General features: G+C 27.5%; 1 protein-coding gene across 5 annotated transcripts in view; it reads right to left on the bottom strand.

The window, feature by feature from the left end:
- Positions 1 to 22,640, bottom strand: part of LOC129960246 (Kv channel-interacting protein 1-like) — a 294,480-nt gene that overhangs the window by 33,965 nt on the left and 237,875 nt on the right. For all 5 annotated transcript variants that reach the window (XM_056073513.1, XM_056073514.1, XM_056073515.1 and 2 more), the window contains one exon: positions 4,245 to 4,369. In XM_056073513.1, coding sequence (XP_055929488.1) covers positions 4,245 to 4,369 — 125 coding nt within the window. The remainder of the gene's footprint in view (positions 1 to 4,244; positions 4,370 to 22,640) is intronic.

Here is a 22,640-nt window from a genome sequence, read left to right as displayed (position 1 = left end):
GAAATCTTTTTTTAAGATGATTAAGATTAGTGGGGTAACATTTGACCCCGAAGGATTTAATGCATCCTATGCCCGTATACAAGTAAATAAATGGTAAATAATTTATTGAAAGACATCTAGAATATTTGCTACATTCGAAACATTCAGTTGAATTTATATCTTTGAAAATTATTTCCTTTCTATTTGGTTTACTTAAGGTTTACATGCACAAATATATTATTCAACAAGAACAAAAAAAAAAAAAAACATATTTTGGAGGAAGCGGAATACAACTTAAAAACATGCAAAATCTAACTTTTGAACGGAATTTCGGAAGATAAACCACTTTTCGATTGACAGTTCAAATGGATTTCTTGTCGAAACGTCATCCAACGAAAAATACTTTGAAGTCGAAGAATAACTTTTAAAGATGTCTAGACAGGGATTTTTTTCCTAACTTCTTAAGCGTAACGCTTTACTTAGAATCCTATTTCAGAGAGATAAATCCTTTATATTTTGTTTAAACCAAGTCTTTCTTTTAGAATCAAGTATTAGATGAATTCTAAAGCCGATTACCTATACCGTAGTCGAATGCGTAAGAAGCTGCATTTTTTTCTCTAACTGAATACTTTATAGGGCTTATGTTAAAAAGATTTAGAGAAAAAAATATAATTATATTTGTCAGGTATATGTATCTAGGCGAATTAAAATGGAGAAAAAATTAATTTATTAAAAATAATTTCTATAACATGCTTTTACTCAGGTGCCAAAAATCAGAATTTCTCTTATTTTATTTATTTTCTACTTTTTTTTTATCTTCTATTGATTATTTTTTAATATAAATTTTATAGCATCTTAAAATCAATTATTTTTCAAATATGATACTACAATTCAACTGAATAAAAATTTACCAAATTAATGAATTAATTGATATTTTTTAAATAGCATATTGTTATAGACAATACATAAATTTTCAAAATTTCAGAATTCTAGAATATGGAAGTGAATGAAAATTAACATATTCCGTATTTACAAACATGAAAAAAATCAAGTTAAATAAAAGCGTATTAAAAACGAATATAATTACCAATATATAAAAGAAAGTAAATCGATTTTATATATTACTTTCTTTTATATATAGACAATTTCAAAACATTTTATAATCTTTAAATTATTCTTTTCGGAAAATTAAAACAAAAATCTTTTGTAGAATGAGACACATTTTACATCTTTAAACAAACAATGGGGTAAAAGGTCAAAAACGAGTATTTAATAAGTTGCACTGAATAAGCATCATGATTTTTTTAAAAACTTGAAAAGTGATTGATGTAAATTAATGACATAATTTCCACAATGGTAACTTCTTGCCTTGACTTTCCAAAAAAATGTTATGTACCGTTTTATAACGATGCAGGATCTATTTTAGGAGAGTTTTTCATAATTTTGAACCGCTTATGAACGATAAGGATGACATCGGAAATTATGTCTCTTCTCTAAATTTCCGCTCTGTTCTGGTAAGGGGGCATTCGATTCTGACAGATTTAACCCTTTTAAGGGCATGGGCGATTTATTTATTTTTCTTCATGAAAACAATGCTTGAATCATATTTGCCTGCCTTTAAAACGAAGCATTTGTATGCGTGTTTTAATTTAAGATTCCAGAATTGAATCAAAAATTAAGATTAAATCTGTTAAAGGTAAGTTCAATTCTGTTCCCCGTTTGAATATAGATATATTCATTTGTAGCGGGGACTTATACAATTTAAAAGTGTCACGATCTAGATAGATGAAAACTTGTATGAGGTACTGACACCACACTATCGATAAATATCAAATCTTAGATTAGTTGGTCAAAAAGAATCAAATATTAGGATTAAACCTGTTAAAGAAACTTTCATTTGCCTTTCCGTCCTTGTATGTATACATAATTCGATACCATCACGAGCTAGATAAATGAAAACTTGTTAGAGCCACTGACACCAAACTATAGTCAAGTATCAGATGTTAGATTAATCAAAAGGAAAAAGGCCAACAATGCTTATTAGAAAGTCTTCCCCATATGACGGAATTAAACACAAAATGTATCGTATCATGGATAAATACGAGAAAATTGAATGAACGACACTCCATATGACTTTGCGTGTCATCAAAGAATTATAATAATAAGTTTCTATGAAAACTTGAATTTAAACAAAGATTGTCAGCATTTACTATTATGTACAAAAATACACGAACGCCAAAGCTTGTTTACATTTTAAAGTTACATAAAATAAACAGGTGACATTTATGTTGTGTTCATTAAAAAATATTTAAAATGAGGAAAAAATCTTTAAAAATTTTGATCATAAATTAAACTACTTGCATTTTTTAAAAAATATTACTATTTATCATAAATAAAATAATGACTCACTGCAAAAGACCGTGAAAATGATAGGAACACATGATGTTTGAACGAAAGACATCTTAAAAAATCATTGTAAAGTTTGTAAAGTAATTAATTATCACTGTTTATTGCAAATGAAGTAATGACTCAGTGTGAAAATTGGGAAATGATAGGAACTCATAATAGTTTAGAAGAAGTTATTCTAAACATCGTTGCTGGGTTTGCAATTATATTTAATGAAGTATTAGGTAGATAGAGTTATCAATTTGTTTTGAAATGACACTAAACCTGTTTTGGGACAAAATTATTATTATGAACTATGATCAGATGAAGAGGATGACACATGAGCAGACACTCTTTCTCCAAACTTGGAGAAATAAGTTTGGAAAAGACAGGAGAAGTTCGACTTCGGAGAGATTTAGCGTTCATTATGCCTGCGAATACAACGGATCTAGGATGGAAAAGGATGACGAAAACGAAATCCTCTAGTCTGAATCATCAAAAGTATCGAAGCCCCTCAAAAAGAATCAGAGAGGATATACGAGGTATGTTCGAGATTGATGTCATTTTTCAAAATATTATTTATATGAAAATTCAGTAATGATTAAACTAATCTGTCTAATGCTTGGGTCTAATGCTAAACCAAATGCTTGGGGTGAATGAAACTACGTGCATGTGTAAACAAATGATGGACAAAAATACAATAGTGATAAATTAACCCTAATCCATTCTCTCAGAATAAGGCAAAGTCATTTATGTATATGTAATGATATTTTAATTCTAATTTCAATTTAATTGATTTCCAAGATTTTATCTTAATTTAGCCCATAGTAACTTCATTCTAAAATATTCTCTTATTTTGTGATCCAATTCCAATTTCGGTTTAATTAATTCCTCTGAAAAACTAATGCGCCATCAGTACTACGTCTCAAATGAAAGTGATCCCTTCGGTGCCTTGAAAAGGTGTCAAAGGTCACCCCGTGTATTGGCGGGTGGCCGGAAATCCTATGTTATATAAAACTAGTGATCATTTGTTTCGTGCTTCTTTCTTACTTCTGCTTTAGTGCCGCACTGCGTCTGCTTCTAAATAAATTGCTTTCCCGAGATCGATATTAAAGAGAATTAAAAATACAACGTCTCGTCTATGTCTTCAAACCTGCACTCTGCTTCAACCAAAATAATGTTACATATATATAAAACAAATGCGTAAATTAACGTGTAATGGAATAGTTTTCAGATGAAAACTATTAGAAAAATTAAACGGGACGGCGACATAAAATCATTTCCGAAATTCTGGAACAAGTAAAATTTGATTACTGTAATGGTAATTTACTACCAATCTGTTCCTTCAGAATCAAGCAAAAGTTGTTTATATACCTACAACAAATGAGTAAATAGATGTATTATGGTATACTTTTCGGATGAATTAAAAAAATTGAACGAGGCATCGACACAAAACCATTTCTGGGATTTTAGAATAAGAAAACTTTTATTGTTAAGAATGCTTATTGAAACGGGTAGATAAGAACAATTCATATTACAAAATGCAAAAACTGATTTTTTTTTTATGAATAAGGGAAAAGAAAGCACTTTCCGAGTTTTTTCATGGCAATATTGCAATCAAAGGAGATTTTAGAATTACTTACCACAATAGTAATTCGGGAGTTTTCTAATTTAACTTCCCAATTAATAATAGTAATAGCAATAATTAGTAATTCTAGGTTGTTCATGAAACGCGAAACTTAGGGCGATTAGAATAATGTGTTGTCTACTTAACATTCTTTTCCCCTATCACGAGGTTTTGAAAATGATCGGGAAACACTGGGGACTCTGAGAGAGAAGAAATAAAATCGTCTTAAATAAAATAAAAGAAATTCACTCACTTGTTTAAATCCTCGATACATCAGCTGTAATTCTCGTTTGGTGAATTTGGTCAACTGGCACAGTGTATCGATGGCTTCAGGTTTGAATCGAGCTTGAGGACCATCCATGTCATCGAATTCGCTGTCTGTTCATAACCGAAAAGAAAAGGAAAATATAACATTAGGATCAATTAGGGTAATTGGGAACGTATTTTGCAGACATTGTCATTTTTTTTCAATTTAAAATTATCATATGAGATGGAAAATAGATCTATAATTTATATGAATGCATAATCACGTTTTACAAGGATAATTAAACTATTGATACCAAATTAATTTGTTAATTAAACCGCTTTCCGTTAAATGAACGTTCATTATTATCACAGTGTATTCCCAATTACTCCAGAGACTATAGAGTAATTTGGAACATGCGTTTTGATTTCCGATCTCAGTAAAGAGCTGATTTCAAAAGAACATAGTTGAAATAATGAGAAACTAGTGCATATTGCTTCAGAGTTTGTTCTATTGTTCTATTTCTTCTATTGTTCTATTTGTTCTATTCATAATTTGTTCTATTTCTTCTATTGTTCTATTTGTTCTATTCATAATTTGTTCTATTGCTCGTTCCTGATTTCTATTTCTTTTTTAATATTTAAATCAAAATATATTTTATTTAATGGATTCTAATGAAACAAAATTTTTCTATATTCATATTTTCTTCATCTGTTTTTATTATATTCATCTATTTGAATTCTTCTATCTGGAGTAATGTATAATCCCAAATTTTGTCGAGAAATTAACTTTGATAAAAACAAGAGTAGTGGAATATTTTGACTCACAAGATAGAAATGTTTGAAATCTAGAAACTTACTGTAAAATGAATAAGAATCAGTGGTTCAATTTACTTAAAGAAAGTTGATCTCTCACTTCGAGCAAAGCATTCAATATCTTTCTCAACTAATTTTACTTTGGAATTTACATTGCAAGAAAAAATACTTTAATTATAAAAAAACCTACTTTAGGGATAATATCTGGAAGTATTCTTTTTATTTGATAATGGAAATCTCAAACTGTTATTAATTGATAACACTAATTTTGAGTTAATAAAATTGCTGCTTCTCATACCTGTCACATCCAACTGACTACCGTAAACGCTATTAGTCCAGTACTGATAAAAAACGGTTATTCATTCTCGTGACTTCAATGTAATACATCATCATATATGTATAAATATCAACTATTCGAGATAAACCATTTTCTCCATTTCCAAAGACTCCATTTTTTATTAAAGAGTCAAAATCATCATCTTCGGATTTCTTCATCAACATCGCGTTCTCTTCTTTTTCGACGTTGGTTTCTCTATTTCCTTCTATACTTTATATCAAACGACTTCAAATCATTATTAATAAATAACTTTCAAATGCGAAAAATATTTATGTTAATCATATTGTAGATTCTTTAAAAATGTAAGCTGTTAATGTGACATACAATAATAAACAGTATTGGCTAAACGAAGCACTGCTATTTTCCTAGATTTAATATCACATCCTATCATATTAAAATTTATTCCAAATTTATGGAAAATACAGGTCTTTTACATTAAAAGCCTGTTCCCAACTACCCCGCTATAAAAATTAATAAGGATAACATAGAACACTAACCTGTTTCTCAGATGAAAGTCCAAATACGTAAAAGGAATTTTAGTCCTAATCTTTATATCCTACGATCCAAGAAATATAAATAACTTTTCAACTTACCTTGCAAATAACCGATGCAGAGAATGAATAATGACATTTAAAAAAGTTTCGTTTTTCACATTTTTTTTTTAACACGGTTAAAACTAAAGTAAACAAACGTCAGGAAATAACACTGAAAAAAGCGGGAAAGTGTTTTTCATCTTCCTTTAGAGTGATTTAAATAAAGTACATGTTTTCCAGTTTACGAAGGACTCGCTGATGCGTACTGTAGTCATCTTTTCCAATTACTCCTGACTTCCAATTACCTTTCTTGATACTACATATTCTAGAATGTTTATTCAACCATCAAACATACATTTTTCATGATTTTGATAATTCAGAGTAAGATTGAAAAAATGAAAGTAATAGTATCATTTTTGGAATATTTAACCATGATTTTTGGGGCATTTATGCTTTCATTTTATATCTGAAAAAAATTTGATAGAAAAATATGTGAACAAGAAAAATATGAAAAATTTTGGAATGAGATTTCTTTATAAAGCTGTCATATATATTCGCAAATGCTTTTTAAGAGAAAAGAAAAAAAAACTACTTGTTTTATATGAAAAACTGAAAGCTATCTGTAGAAAATACACAATTTTTAGAATAAGAAATTCACAAATATATCTTTGGATTTAAAGATATATTTTTAAATCTTCTGTGAGCTATTCATAAATGATTAATATTATCTGTTAAAAATAAATCGAATGTAAGACGCGCATTCGAACATAGATCAGTATAAAGTTTCTAAATTTATAGTGTGCATATTCGGAAGATAGAATTTAAATATTTGTCTGTTTTACATAGTGGTAGAGAATTTTTTTTTGCTATTATGAAAAAAATTGTATTATGAGATAATTATCAGGAATATTAAAACCATGAGGCCCAGGACGTGGTATTTCGTCACATACAGTTAACAGGTTAATACGGACAGAGTTGCATTATTACACTGTTGAAAGTATGAATAGAAATTTATCTTTCAATGAATCCTCATCTGATTTCATATTTAATGTATTTATCTATACGCTCATAGTTGTAAATTATCATCTTATATTTATTATTTTATATCTATAATCTGTTAGAAATTTAAAATTTATGCAAAAAAATTGTATTTGAAAAGTCTGTATGAAAACCTGTGAATCCCGCATTCATTTTCAGAAGTATTTACAACATCTTATTTTTCACACAACATATAAGTTGATATATGCTGTATCTATATTATATATCATATAATATAGATATATATTCTCTTAATATTTCTTATTCTCTTAATTACATATTTATTAATCAGATTAAATATTTATTCTCTTAATTTACGTGTTTATTAATCAGAAGAAATTCTTTTTAGCTGAAAAATTATTCTTTAAATTTTTATATTTCCTGACTGATATGAATAGGGTCCAATCTTCATATGAATGAATTACTAAATAAAATCGTTCATTTGTATTTTCATCCTATGATTTAGCCTTCCGTCAGATATGAAATGAAGGAATTTTCTGCGTCTTTTTGAATACCAAATAATTGAAAGCACTTTGATATGTTAATAACCTATCAACCAAATTCTAACAATAGAATTTGTTTCTCAAACCCATCGTTGATACAAATAAATTGTTAGAATGTTATAATATATGTGCTACAACAAAATGAAATAGCTTTATTTATTACTAGATGATCTACTCTGCATTGCCCAGAATAAATACCTTTCGTGGTAGAGAACTTTATAATTAGATTACATGGGCGAATTACTTAGATATTAGATATGAATCAGTGGCAACAGCCAATGTGCTAAGTGAAATAATAATCAGATTTATAATGCATTCTAATTTTAATATGAATGTTTAGGTTTTTTTTTTGTTTGGTATGAAATTCATTCTAGTTTTATATCATTTTGATACTGTTTTCTGCACTTCATGTTTTTAGGATTTTTGTTTTGATCCCTGGATTTTTCATAAAAATCATTCTTCCGTTTTTAAAGCTCTGATAAAAACATTTTTAGCTTTTTTTTATGACATTTATTTTGGCTTTAAAGAAAGTCGAAAAATACCTTAACATTACCGGAGAATGAAATGCTGGCAAGCTGATGCTGTAAAGCCATACACAAACTACACGAAATTGGCTGGATTTTTTAAGGTTTGCATTGTTATTCTAAACAGTCATACGCAATTTTATCCTCAGAAAAATTGCTTTCTTTAGATTTTATATGAATAGATATTAATTCTTTAATTATTTAAAATAATTATTCTAATTTGGACCTTGTTTATACATTTAATGCTCAATTAAATTTGTAAATATTTTAGTTATCATTCCTATTCTAAGAATAAATATTTTGGTTTTTATCTCTTTATGCTATTCTTATTTTTTAACTTTAATTAATATTTAATAATTTAATTAATTTATTTTTATTTTACTTTAATTGATTTACTTTAATTAATATTATAATCAAAATTATGAATATTACAACCAAGCCATAAAAGTGCGATATTGTGATAAAAATATTATAAATAAATTGTGATTTTAATTTCATTTATCATAGATATTAATTTTCAATGCATATTCAAGGAATACTTATGATGAAACTGTATCTTAAATACTTCAGAATTTTGATTGATCTTCGATGAAAAATATCATTTACTGTTTTTTCCTGCATAAAAAAAGTCGTTTAGAACATTTTTATTTTTATTATTGTCTATTTTTGAATTTTTAATATATTTCATAATTCACAATCACTAATATTGTAAAATTTAAAATTTATATTTCTCAAAATAATTTCTTAATTCCCAAAATCTGTGAAATATTTTTTTTGTTAGCTGATAATTAAGAGCTCTAAAACTATTAAAATATTCTTTATCATTGGGAACTAATAACTATGTAAATTTTCAGAACTTTATTTAATTGAAAATTGAATACCCTGTGATTTTTTAGTAAAAATTGACTACAAAATTCCATTTTACAGATGTGAAACATGTGAAGTTAAGTTAAAAATGTTTCAAACTGAAGTCACATTCTTTAAATTTCTGAGTTGGGAACTCTGATTATCATTACATTTAAAAATGTTTTCAAACAATTTAGAAGCAGAAGATTGCCTCTATAATTTGTAGGCAACATTTCCTAATGTTACTACATCTGATGTAGCCATACTGCATTCATGCAAAAAAATTAAGTTGAGAATATATATATATATATATATATATATATATATATATATATATATATATATCCTGAATACGAAGATTAGTAGCAATAAAGACACATTATACAAGCTGAATATTTAAATCATAGCTAAAAAACTGAAAAATAATCCAAGAATAAATTCTTGAAGAATTCCTGCTATCTTGATACTAATTAAGAAGTTACATTCTGCATGAAAAGTTAGGGAGAAATTTTCATCAATAGAACCTTCATAGGCTAACCGAAAAAAAAAGTTTCTTTGGAGTGATGCCATTTTAAGTGAAAAAATATTGGCACTGAAATGAATGTTTGGGGCTTTATAATAAAAGTTGAAACATGTTTTTAGCGATTTAAATACCGATAGTAAAAGACCAATTTCTAAGATGCAAATATTTTTCCTTGACTGTCCGCCAAATAAAATTGAAAAAATCAGAAACATTTGCATAAGATGAGTTATTTCGCTTTCTTCGTATTTTTGCCACATTGTATTTGCTATTCTTCGGAATTATAAGAAATACGCCCTCTTTTGGAATGTAGATATTTGCCTGTCATTGATTTTGAAAGAACTGCAAAAAAATTCAAAATCTTCCTTCCATTAGATGATTTTTATTGCGTGAAAATGCAAAATTTTTTCTACTTCTGGCTTCTTTAAAAGAGAAATTATATGAATTTTTGAGCTCTTGAAATGCAGAAATGGAATGCTTGGAATGCGCTTTTGGATAACTTTCAAAATTGTTCTCGAAATATTTCTCTTGCTAGAGTCTTTAAAAAACTGATATCAAAGGATGAATATTTTCACAAAAAATTAATTTGATTTTTAAATTACCACTCTCCTGGGACTTAAATGCACAGAGATTGATTAACCCCTTCGCATGCAAGGACGAGACTAATTCATTTATCGAATTACTGAATTTATAATTCTGAATCTGCAATTAAGTTAAAATATTAAGTAATTTAAAATGCAAAAACCACTTAAAAATGCTTAATACCTCAAATGCTCTTATATCACTTATAGGAATTAAAATAATAATAAATGACCCAAATAGAAGGTGAGAACTAATTAGGAAGATAAGTAAATTCGAAGATCAAGAAGTGAATAGGAATTAGAGAAGATTCAGAAAAACGTACTATGAAAATCTTCAAATAAGAATTTGAAAACTTTTTTTTTGTTAAATTTTACTTTATTACTTACTTTATTGATTAAAATTAAAACTTTATAATTTGTTAAAATGAATGTAAACAAAATATCTCATATTCATTTAGAAATCAGCATATTTCAATAAATTTTCCTTATTAAAGGGTTCATAATTTAATTTGAACTAGAATAATGGGATCATTATCCTTTATCAATTTATTAAATTGAATCAATTTTGTGATAATGATCTCAGTTTAATATACTATTAATCTCTCTAATAATGAGATGTTTGATACTCTAGGAATTTTAATTGAGTGATAGTGATGAGGTATTTCGCTAGTTTCCTCATTAGGATTTTAACTATATTTGAGATTTTAACTGCAGCAGATAGTCAACATTCGTGCTACAACCCTAATGAATGTATTAAATGGTGGAGTCAGGGATGGTTAATTGTGTTAATTCCTATAATAAGAAACGCTATTATCGAATGTTTAGGATGTAAAATTAAATAGAAGAGAATAAATAAAAATAGGAAGAAAAAGTGATCCAGTTTTAAATTTACATTCTTAATTAAATTTAAGAAAATGAGAACATACAGCTTTTTAAAATAATATAATTTTATAATTTTCTCTTCCAGTCAGCATTGTTATTTGAAGTGAAAAAAGTCATTATTTTATGGGTGAATGATAAGACCTTGAAACCTCAAAATAAAATGCTCATGTTACAATAAATTAAAAAATAAAGACTTATAGTTGTTTACTATAACAGTACATTTTAGCCTACAGTTGGAACTGCTCATAAATTTCGCTAATTCTTATTTATTTAGTTGGGACGTCATTGGTTTGATTGATTATAATAATGCTAATATTTGGAGATATGGCTAAATTGGTTTTAATCTCGTTAATTTGACTGATTCTCAGATAAAGATGAGGATACCTAAACCAACTTCTGCTCTTAAGTGTCCACACACACATAAATCAAATGAAAGTTACTGAATTATTACGCATTTTACACACACTAGATCGTAGTAGAATTTTTTTTAGGCGGAATCATTTGTACCAATGATCGGATCTTTTCTAGCTCCGAAGATCAGAATCGTATACTAGGTCAGGCTCCAAGACAAGACATTGGTAATTATAAAGAAACATGCATGCAGTTTACAATATAGTTTAAAATAAATAATTTTAATTTTCTGATAGGGCTTTCAGATATCATATTTTAAAATAAACAATTTTAGTTTTCCGATTGTACTTTCAGGCATTATAGTTAAAATGCAAAAATCATTTCGAAACACTTCAATATCTCAAATGCTCCTTATATTATTATAGGAATTTAAATAATAATGAATGTCACAGATACGACGTATCATCTAATTAGAAAATTAAGTAAATTCGTAGGTCAAGGGTTTAAAATTAAGAAATTCTGCTGGCTCTTTCTTCTTTCTCGTATGCGAAATACAGAGAAAGCATTGTCAAAAATTTTGAATTCAAGATTTTGACGAAACTCCAATTTTTAGAACTTCCTGAGTTAGAGAAACACATTTTTGGAAAATGTTTGTCCGTCCATCTGTATCTCTCTGTGACACAAATAACTCAAAAATTCTGTGAGCTAGGTGGATGAAATTTGTTATATGGTCTTTAGACCAAATGTGTTGATTTCTATTAAATTTTGTGCAAAATCGATTAAGAGGAAATCTGTCTGTCTGTCAGGCTGTTCGAATATGTTAACGTGATAACTACAAAACGAATAGAGCGAAATGGATAAAATTCGGTACACAAATTTTACATATATAGTGTAGTCGTATCACTGACTCTCCGACCCGCCCGAAGGCACATGGATAAATAATACTGAATGATCGAACCACCGCAACAGCAACATTGGCGGGAACTGTGGTTGAGTCCTTAGGGGCATCACCGGCGACGGTACAACCCTTCCCGAAGAAAGTATGTCCCGTCATCGATGGGAGGAGACAGAGCCCCCACCTATTTATGTACCCACCATTGTAGCTAGATCCAACCACCATACCGGAAGCATCTCATCCTCATTTCGAGGTGCCCCACCCCCCAGTGTCACATATATATGTAGCGTAAACAAATGTCAAATTTTTAACCAAATCGAATGAGAGATTGATAGTCCATTGGTCTATACTTTAAAAAAAATGTAAATCTGATAACTCAAAAATGAAAAGATTTAGATATATCAAATATGGTATTTGATTTTTTGACTACAAATGAAGTTCTGTGTCAAATTTTTGTTCCAATTGGTTTTGAAAAACCCTTCTAAACCACAAATTCGATTTTCGTATACTTTTAACCTCATGCCAGAGATTAATCACCGAATTTCATTGATTTTGATTCTTATTCATATGATGACATCTAAAATTTAATTATTTTATTCCTCATATTCTTTTACAATTACTGAAACGATATTTCCCCCAGTCTTTTCCATTAAAGCAAAGAGTTATAAATAATTTCATGTTTCATACTAAATGTATTAAATAACTTTTCGAAAATGATGTATTAAATGACACTCGATTGAACTTCTTTAATTAAATTGAGGTATTGAAGACTAATTATCTTCTTTGTGCCTTGCTTTTAAAATTTGCTATTTACGAGAGCTCCATTTTTACAAATTTTAAGAGTTTAATGAGTGCAATTATATTTTTCAAATGCTGAAATCTTTATTCTTGATGAGTTGCTACACATAATGAGGCAATTTTTATCGTGAACTTCAATTACGAATTTAAATATAGAAATATGTATTAATTATAATATTAATTCTGAGAAATTAAAATTTAATTCTGTCAAAAATGTACTAAGATTTATCAGTAAATTTCTAATTAAACTATGAATACTTTTATTGTAATCCAACTGTGTTAAAAATATTTAAATTACAAACCTCTAGCTAATATATGATTAAATATTTGTACAAGCAACTGGTTTTATTCTGAATGGCTGTATTTGAAGATTTATTTCATTTTTTTTTGGAGTAGAGCGCAATTGGGGGGGGGGTAGGCTGTTAGCAATGAAATTTGCTGTCTTGTAAAAAGTATGGTGGCAAGAAAGACAAAATAAACGAATAATAAATGAATAAACGAAATAAACCGAATAATTGAAAATTCCAAGTGCACTAACTTCATCTCAGATGCATTATTTCACCTTTGACCATCAATGTCACTGCGCCTCTAAGCCATAGTTATAAGGTAACAGATTGTAAGAAAAGTGCAACACTTAAATGGATTAAGAATAATGAGAAATTTTAACAAACACCAGAATAATAAGACTGAAATACGAACCTCTGCGTACTGAATTTTAAAATTTTAATAAGAGAGAAAGGTAAAATTTCGGTTTGTTGAATTAACTACCACTTTGATTAAAGCCTAGATTATTTGGTAATAATTCCTCTCATAATTCTTTGGAGTTAGAGAGGATTTCTAAAGCAAAAAAGACCCAGATGTGAGAAAAGATTTTTCAAGAGTTCAGACTGATCTAAGCCTTCTTTATTTTCAATATCTTTAGTGTAAAATTCAGCCCAATCACAGTCCAGAAAAGAACAAAATTATTTCCATTTTATTCGTTAGATATTGGCCACATATTAAAAATATATTCATTTTAACCCTCTGACTTCGTAATTTTTTAAAATCACTATTTAGTTGTGAAGTTTGCAAATAAGTTCAAATATTTTTCAAACGAACTGAATCGATACTATGTGTTACAAGATATTATATAATAAAAATCTGTAATCGTAAAAAAAGCACATTAAACTGCGAAAAGAAAATGGCCAGATTGCAAATTTTGGGAGTTAATCTCGCTTATATGTACATTTTATTAGCTCTTAACAAAATTTTAATATAAACGAAAATAAGCTGAGCACACTTTTTCTACCATTTGGAGGTTAAAATGGAAGCTAAAAAGAGACAAAATAAATTGGATAACTATAGTTCGATTTTTTACATACTTCTATTTAACTTGTTATTCCATATTTATAAAGAGAGAATTTTGTTTTCAGTTTTTAACTCACGATATGGTAGTTTTGAAATTTTGTGATTTTGATGACAATAGACTATTGTAAGATTTTCAGAACTTAATTATCAGCTTATATATTAGATTAATCAATCCTAGTTCATTTTATTCCAGACAAGTGGCGCCAGTAGTGAATTTCTGAAAAAAATTAAATTCAAGATTCATTTATACATATAATAATTAATTATAAAGACTAAAAATAAACAGTAGTTAAAATAATTACATTTTTTAGTGGACTGATAAAAGTATTTTTTAAAAATGATTTTACTTAAACTTGATTACCATTAAATTTTCTGTTATTTAAAACATTAATTATTTTGGAAGGTTAAATCTATTGCTTTATTTCTTTATTTTCTTTGTATGAGTATCTCATTTATTAAATATTCTTTCAGTTCCTCATTTTTCTAGAAAAATAACGATCTCAAGAATGAATGATTTCCCCGGTAGAAAAATTTGAAGCAAAACTCATTAAGAAATAAGAGATCAATCATCAGAAAAGATGGAAATTATTTATTAAACATCAAAAGCACTCAAAGCATCGCTGTTTGTACACAAGAGGAACTTCTGTTTGATTTCGATATGTTGAATCCTGTCCAAGAACAGGATATTTTATCCTCACAGCGATTTCAAGTTGAGATGTTCAGTTTGTATTTTTTATGAAAGATGAGATGTGTCAAAATTGCTGGGGAAAGAGTCCAGCTCGGCAGCAACGATTTATCATAAGGATATCAATCTTATTCTGATCTAAAACTCTCGTGTATGAAATCTCCGGCCTCTTTATGCTGATGTTTGAAATACGATACATAAGAAAAGCTTAAAAGGTATAACTCAAATCGCAGTAGAAAATATTTTGATAGAATAAAAATGGAAAGTAAGGTAAACAAAAATATTTTCTTAAAAAAAGTGGGGAAATATATTTCTATTTCGTAGATGATTTAGCTCATGCTTGAATTTCTTACATATTTGGAACGGATTCAAACCCTCCAAGTTTCAGAAAAAAGTCGTTTGGCTCCATTTTACAAATCGATGATGATGATGATGTTTGATGAGGGAAAAATTCCTTTTTCCTGATTTACTTATTCAAACGACAAAATAAAAATATTAGCTAAGAGTCACATTTTTTTAGGTAGATTTGAGATTGTATTGCATAGCTGTTTAAAATGCTGTGTGTTATTTAAGTTTTTATATTATTTGCAACTTAATGAAAATTTATTACGAATTTAGGAGCGATTTGTTCTTCTAATTTCAATTTAGTCTGAAAATATCACCTCCATATTCTTAATAGCAAATTTAAAAATTCAGTATATTCTTTGATTCTAGTAAAAATTTTTAAATGGAAATTCTGAAAAATTTCTTTTTCCTGGTTTACTTATTCAAACGACAGAATAAAAATATTAGCTAAGAGTCATATTTTTTTAGATAACTTTGCGAAAGTATTGCACAGTTGTTTAACTTGCATTGTGTTATTTAAGCTTTTACATTATTTGCAACTTAATGAGAATTTATAACACGTTTCAGGGGCGATTTGTTTTTCTAATTTTATTTTGGAAATATTCCCGCTACATTCTCAACGGAAAATTAAAAATTTCAGTATATATTTTTTTTTCTTCTAATAAAATTTTTAAGTGGAAATTCTAAAAATTTAAAAGCTTTTATATGAAAAGTCAAGACTTATACGAGTCCTGGAGTTTATAAATTGAAGTTTTATGGATTATAAACATTAGGGATCTATTAGAGTTTGTTGTTTTAAATATTTAATAACCTGGCTTATTTATGTCACAAAAACATTTTTACTCTATCTACAGAAAGAAATTCGAATACAATTTTAAACAAAACGAGATATACTTTGTATGGATTTTGTAAGATATAAAAAATATTCAATTTTCATTTTATGCTTGTATACATGTAATCTCATTAAAAAATTTCATATTCCAAAGTTATTTATAAAAAAAAATTTTTAGCAAATAATTAATGATTTAAAATTCACAACTATATTAATATATTAAAATTTGTTAAAATATTTCTATTTAAGGATTGATGCTCAATTATAATTTCCAGGCAAGTGTAAAACGAAGCTTTCGTTATTTAACAAATCTAAAACATATTATATTAAAAATATTGTTTAATATAATTTAATATTAAGATTTTTGAATTTGCTTATAATTTAGGTTATACATAGCACTTAAACGCTTCAATTTATTCTGTCAGAAATCGCTCCAAAGCAAATATTTTGAAAACAATGCATTAAACATTTTAAATTAAAAAATATGTTCTGATTTCAAGTATGACGATAAGGGTGAGAATTAGAAAATTCAAAAATCCAGTATATTTTTTTCCTTCTAAAATTAGAAAATAAATAAATAAAATTTTTAAGTGGAAATTGTAAAAGTTTATAAGATTTATAACTAGAATGAAAAGAATTTCTTCTCTTGATTCATCTGTACTTCCAGGTCAAAGGATTACTGTTTTTAGACTTCATTCTACCAAAAATATTCAAAATATTTGGGTCTTTTGTGAGCTATATGTAAAATCTTTGATCAGTTGCCTTTGTATTGGTGTGGTGTGTAATTATGGGTATGAGATGTCAGTCGTCATCTAATTGAGGTTTCTATTTTCGGCATTCATCCTCAGTAGATTTTAAGTAACTTTAAAATTAGAGTTGATAAGAAAAAGGAAATCAATACCTATCTAAACAAATACAAACGAATTTATAATTTATATCCATTTTATTCATGTGCTCAATTACATTAATAATCATAATATTCTTGCCTTAATTAAAAAATACTATGCAAAAAATCTTTCTAAAGTGGTTTCTGCGAAAATGTTTTGTCCAAAATCCAGTAAACGAGGAAGGCTGTTTTTAAAAATGCAGATAAACATGATTTCTAAATGAATATAAAACTAAGTATGTACTGATAAAATAACAAATTACAGTCGGTTACAATATATAGAATAAATGTTACTTCTTTGTTGTTAAAACAGGGATAAATCAAAAATTATTTATTAAACCTCTCAATAGCCGGAAATGAAAGACTTTAAAAAAATTCTTTGGATTAAATTACGATATAGAAAACCGATCTGTTACCCGTTTGGATAATGAGTGATTTCAAAATACAATGATTGTTCCAAAAGCTTAATTAATTATTAATGGTATCCTATTTTCGATGATTACATAATTCAACAGTTTTTTAATGAAATGAAATGCAATGAAAATGGCCTCTTTATAAAGTCATTCTGATACTCTGGCTTCTATGAGAAATTATACATTTTTTAAAGTCCAAATCATAATTCTGAGAACCAATGGTTTTCAATTTAATTTAGGAAATGGAGGACATGGGCTCTGAGCATTTGCAGTCAGCCTTCTACGCTGGTTTATTTTGTGATAATCATGAGTATATTTTAAAACTCATGATTATCCCTTTTATTAAGATAAAAATCTGATAAATCCCTTTTATTAAGATAAAAATCTGATAAATCCCTTTTATTAAGATAAAAATCTGATAAATCCCTTTTATTAAGATAAAAATAATTTATAAAATTGTATATATTTTCTTTTTTGAAGAGAAATGTATTTAGTTTCCACTTTTTTTAATTTAGTTCAATAAGTAACAATTCTTTTAAGGGCTGTATTCCATTCGCTTTATTCATCTCAATGGCTTACATTTCATAGAACACCCTCACTTGCAACATTTGATGCAGGCAGACTTTATTGCAATAATAACAATATATCGCAACTCAAAATTCTAAAGATCCTATGCCAATTGCAAATATATCGTCACTCAAAATGCAAAAGATCCTATGTCATATATAATTAGCATATAAAATACGACCCTTTGCACTTTAAATGATGTTGCGTTCTATTGCGTTTGTGCAAAGACAGGGAAAACAATGCTTAAATTAGACGTACGAAGAGCCGATTGATTTTCTTGCTAGACAAGATGCTTACGAAACGTTTGTTTCTAGTGCCAAATGATGATTCAATAAACTATTTAGGAAAAACAAAAGAAGAAAAAATAAAGAGAGAGAAAAACTTACGAGGCGCTTCAATAACTACTACTAATCATATTAAATCATGACTACTAGAAGGCGCCATGAAAAATGCAAAAGTAATTGTGCAATAATTGTAGCTGTAGTTATTAAAATGGTCAGTAACTACATTTATAAAAGAATTCAAGACATTTTGGAATTTTTGTATATAGCAAGATCTAGTTAATGGGTACCGATTTTATAACATCTAAAATTGATTTTGAGTTTAAAATGTTTCTACTAACTATAATTCTCCATTTTTATTCTGTTGTAGCATATCAAAATATTCAGCAGACTTTACCTTTTAAACTAGTATGCAAAATTCCTAGAAACTTAACATTTGCTTTGGAGTGAAAATTAATTTATAAATATGTAATTACAGATACCCAGTTCCCTATTTTATTAGGGTATATACTCCCCCCCCATAACTAAGCAATAATAATGAAATTTTTAATATAGAGATGTTACTTTTTTACTCAATAATATTTTAATTCCAATTTCTTAATTACAAAAATTAAAAGAAAAGTTTTCTCTGAAATAAATTCAGAGTGCCACAGATGTTTTCAATTAACTTTTAATGAGGCAGTTTTTTAGTCCTGTATAAACATTTTTAATTATACCTTGTGAGTGCACGTAGAAATGGGTATTTATGTGAGATAAGGATAGAAATATAAAAACTTTTAATTATGCTTTTGGCAAATGCTGTAGTTATTGAAAGCATAATATAAGCATATTACATTATTTTCAAATACCATCTTCAAGCTAAATGAAACAATATATTTAAATTTAATTAACAATAAAAATTTAAAACAACAAATTATGGCTCGTAAATGAGTTCAGTGCTCAAAAATAATATGTTGTAACAAAAATATAATATTTAATGTTAGATGATTAAACGATATGATATAAAGCTAACTTACAAATAAGCTCAGAATTTAAGCCGGAGCACTATTTAGAAAAGTTAATTTGCTGATCATAGGGCATAAATTAAAATTCTTTATAAAAAATAAATCAGGAGCCTCATACGTCTCATGCTGGATTAAGATGAGTTCAGTGCTTAAAAATAATGTATTATAACAAAAATATAATATTTAACGTTCAATGACTAAATCTGATACAAAGCTAATATATAAATAATTTGAGCATGCAAGCATGAGCAGTATGTGCAAAAGTTAATTTGCTGATCATAGGATATATATTAAAATTCTTTATAAAAAATAAATCAAGAACTTCATACGCCTCATGCTTGCTTAATTGTTAAGGTAAAGAGAAAATTTAAATTATTTTAGAATAATCATACAATAGATACCCTCTTCTACTAGTCACTTCCGACATGTTTTACTCATACACCCCCCCCCCCTCCCACTGGCTTTTAATTCATTATGCATAGCATCAACAACTTTACCACAGCATTTCTGATCTTTGAACAAAAGCAATAATATATAGTGCCCACTCTGGCATCATGTCTTAATGGCTAATTTCTGAGAAGATGGGGGAAAAGCTCTTTCATTCTTTTCTTAATAGTTCTTAGATCAATAATTTATATAGACATTTTGGGCCCTGTAGTAAATATTTAGAATTAAACTCCATTTTTAACACCAGAGAGAAGAATACTGTAATCTATGCGCCTTTATATTTATGACACCTCGGTTAGGAACCCTTAAAATATCCACATTACATAATTTACCAGCCCTGCACCTACTACATTTATATTTGTTAAATACTTTGTCTTTAATATTTGTTAAATACGAATGAAAAACATCAGATACCTTTTGCTAGTTGGATTTAATAATTAAGTTCCATTCTTTTACTCCTTTGAACATTTCTCAATCTTTCTAATGATTTAAAGCATAGTTACAACCTCGTGAACAATGAAAAAAGTTAGAAAATGTTTTATCATACGCATAATTTCTTTACAATAATTTAGCAATTTAAAGCAGAAAAAATAACTTAAGCAAAGGTAAATTCGAATTCTTAAATTATAATACAATGTGGATTTCGAAGGAAGTATGTCTTGGATTGATTTATGTATAGCATGCATCAAAAATATATGTTATGATACATAAACACAAATGCTATATATCTTACTATGCCATAAATATAAATGCTATATATCATACTATGCCATAAATATAAATGCTATATATCATACTATGCCATAAATATAAATGCTATATATCATACTATGCCATAAATATAAATGCTATATATCATACTATGCCATAAATATAAAACATATATGCTATAAATAAAAATTATATAATGATTCATTAGTATCATTTCGCCTGTTTTATTAGAGATAATTTATAAAATCAAATTTATTTGCATTGCTTTACACTTGATGAGATCAAGTGCTTATTTTTATTGTTTCAATAATAATTTATAACGTCAGAATTAAAATTTATAAACTTTTGACACGTTAATGACACAATTATTCCTTTGCTATTCTGAATGGTATTTTGGTTGATTGCGTCGTTCTACAGCCATATGGAAATGGTTTTTTTTTGCTTACTGCATAGATTTCTCTGTCTATACATTCATTACTGCTTTTGACGGAAAATAAGAAAATCAAGGATCAATAAAGATAATTTTTTTAAATAAGCGGTACATTAACATTTCAGCTACCAAAACTATAAATTTAAATCAACATTCAATATAAACGCTTACACAACTAAGAATAATTAATATTGTTTTCGAAGCATAGTTCAGCAAAAAAGTGCAGGTTTTAAAAAAGTTTATGCTGAAACTTTATTTTAAATAATCTTAAAAAGCCAGTAATAACACTTTAAAAGGCATATAACTTCAAAAGGCAAAATAGGTTTTTCTTTTTTCATAATTTTTCGGCAAGAAAAGATTCGTTACACCCACATTGATATGCATCATCTCATCTGGCTGACGCTTGCTTTTTGACATCAATATCAGCAATATCAGTGAAACTGCTGATTTGACAGATAACTTTTCGATACGAGATAACCTTTCGGATATGATTTGATTTCCTAGTCTAGATTTTTCCATTAGTTTTCGATCCAGTCTAGATTTTCAATGGAGTTCAAAAAGCAAATAAAAATTCTAAAACTGCGAATAAATCCCATTTTGTAAAAGAGAGGAATTTCATAAAATGAATTTCAGAAATTATTTAATTTTATGTTGAGGTTTTGAAATATATTTTAATGTACCAAATTTTGTAGCTTACAGTGATTGAATTCACATATTTTTATGAATAAATTTTTTTAACTATTAGAGTCTGTTTCTTATTTTTTCATACAAGATATTTTAGCAATCTTTAAGCAAAAAAGTAACTTTTAAATCTAGAAAACTGTATTGTCAGTATAAATAGAAACAAAAGAATGCATGAAATTTATTCTCTGCTTAGCTACAGAGCATCAATAACAAGTAATAAGTTTTTATTATTATTGTTATTAAGTATTATTATTGACTGTATTAAAATTTCCTTAGTTTAGGACAGGAACTCAGGTTCAAGATATTATCACCATGCCCGTCATTTTCTAAATACACCCTAACAGAATCGGGAAACGCGATTTTTCTGATTCGAGATTTTGCATTTGTGTCAACGATATATTTGATTTATTATAAAATACTACATCGTGTCACAGAAATAAATGCGATTAAATGAGAGAAAAAAAAGATAATCTAATTTTTGTTACAAATGCCTGGCTAAGAATTAAGCATCGCATAGCTTTTCGCAAAAATTAACATTTCAACAGCTGGTGACATCTTTATAAAAATCTGTTTATTCTTCTATTAATTCTATTTAAGATTCTAATGAAATTTCGCATTTTCGTTAGAATCAGAAACAGAAAGAAATTCGCTGTCTAAGAAAGTCAACTTCACTGAAACTATCGCATATTCATAAAATATTCTGTTAACCATAAATTTGTTATTCAAAAAGGATAGCTAGTGAGTTTCTTCGCTAGCGTCTCTACATTTCCTTCAAAGGAACGCACAATGGAAAAACTAGGCAAATTAATTTTTATTCTATTTAGTTTTGCACTTTTTTATTTAACATGATTGATTTCCTATTTTTAAAGATGTAATTTTACAATAAATTTTTCATTCATTTCCAGGTATGCCAGAGCTTTGAAATTATTTTTCATTTATGCGCTTTCAATGAAAATACTGCATTTAAAATTTTCAGAAATGAATTGTCAATGAATAGAATAAATTAACTGAATTTATATTCCATTCGTGTAGTAACCCCTGATAAGGGATTTCAGAATAAATAGATAACTTGATTCAATAGTATTATTTTCTACTTCAGTATCTAATTCATTATAATTAGGAATTAAAATACTTCAATTATTTATAATAT

Source organism: Argiope bruennichi, chromosome X2 (assembly GCF_947563725.1).
Source record: "Argiope bruennichi chromosome X2, qqArgBrue1.1, whole genome shotgun sequence".
In the NCBI taxonomy this organism is placed as follows: domain Eukaryota; kingdom Metazoa; phylum Arthropoda; class Arachnida; order Araneae; family Araneidae; genus Argiope; species Argiope bruennichi.
This window is presented reverse-complemented; position numbering and strand designations above follow the sequence as displayed.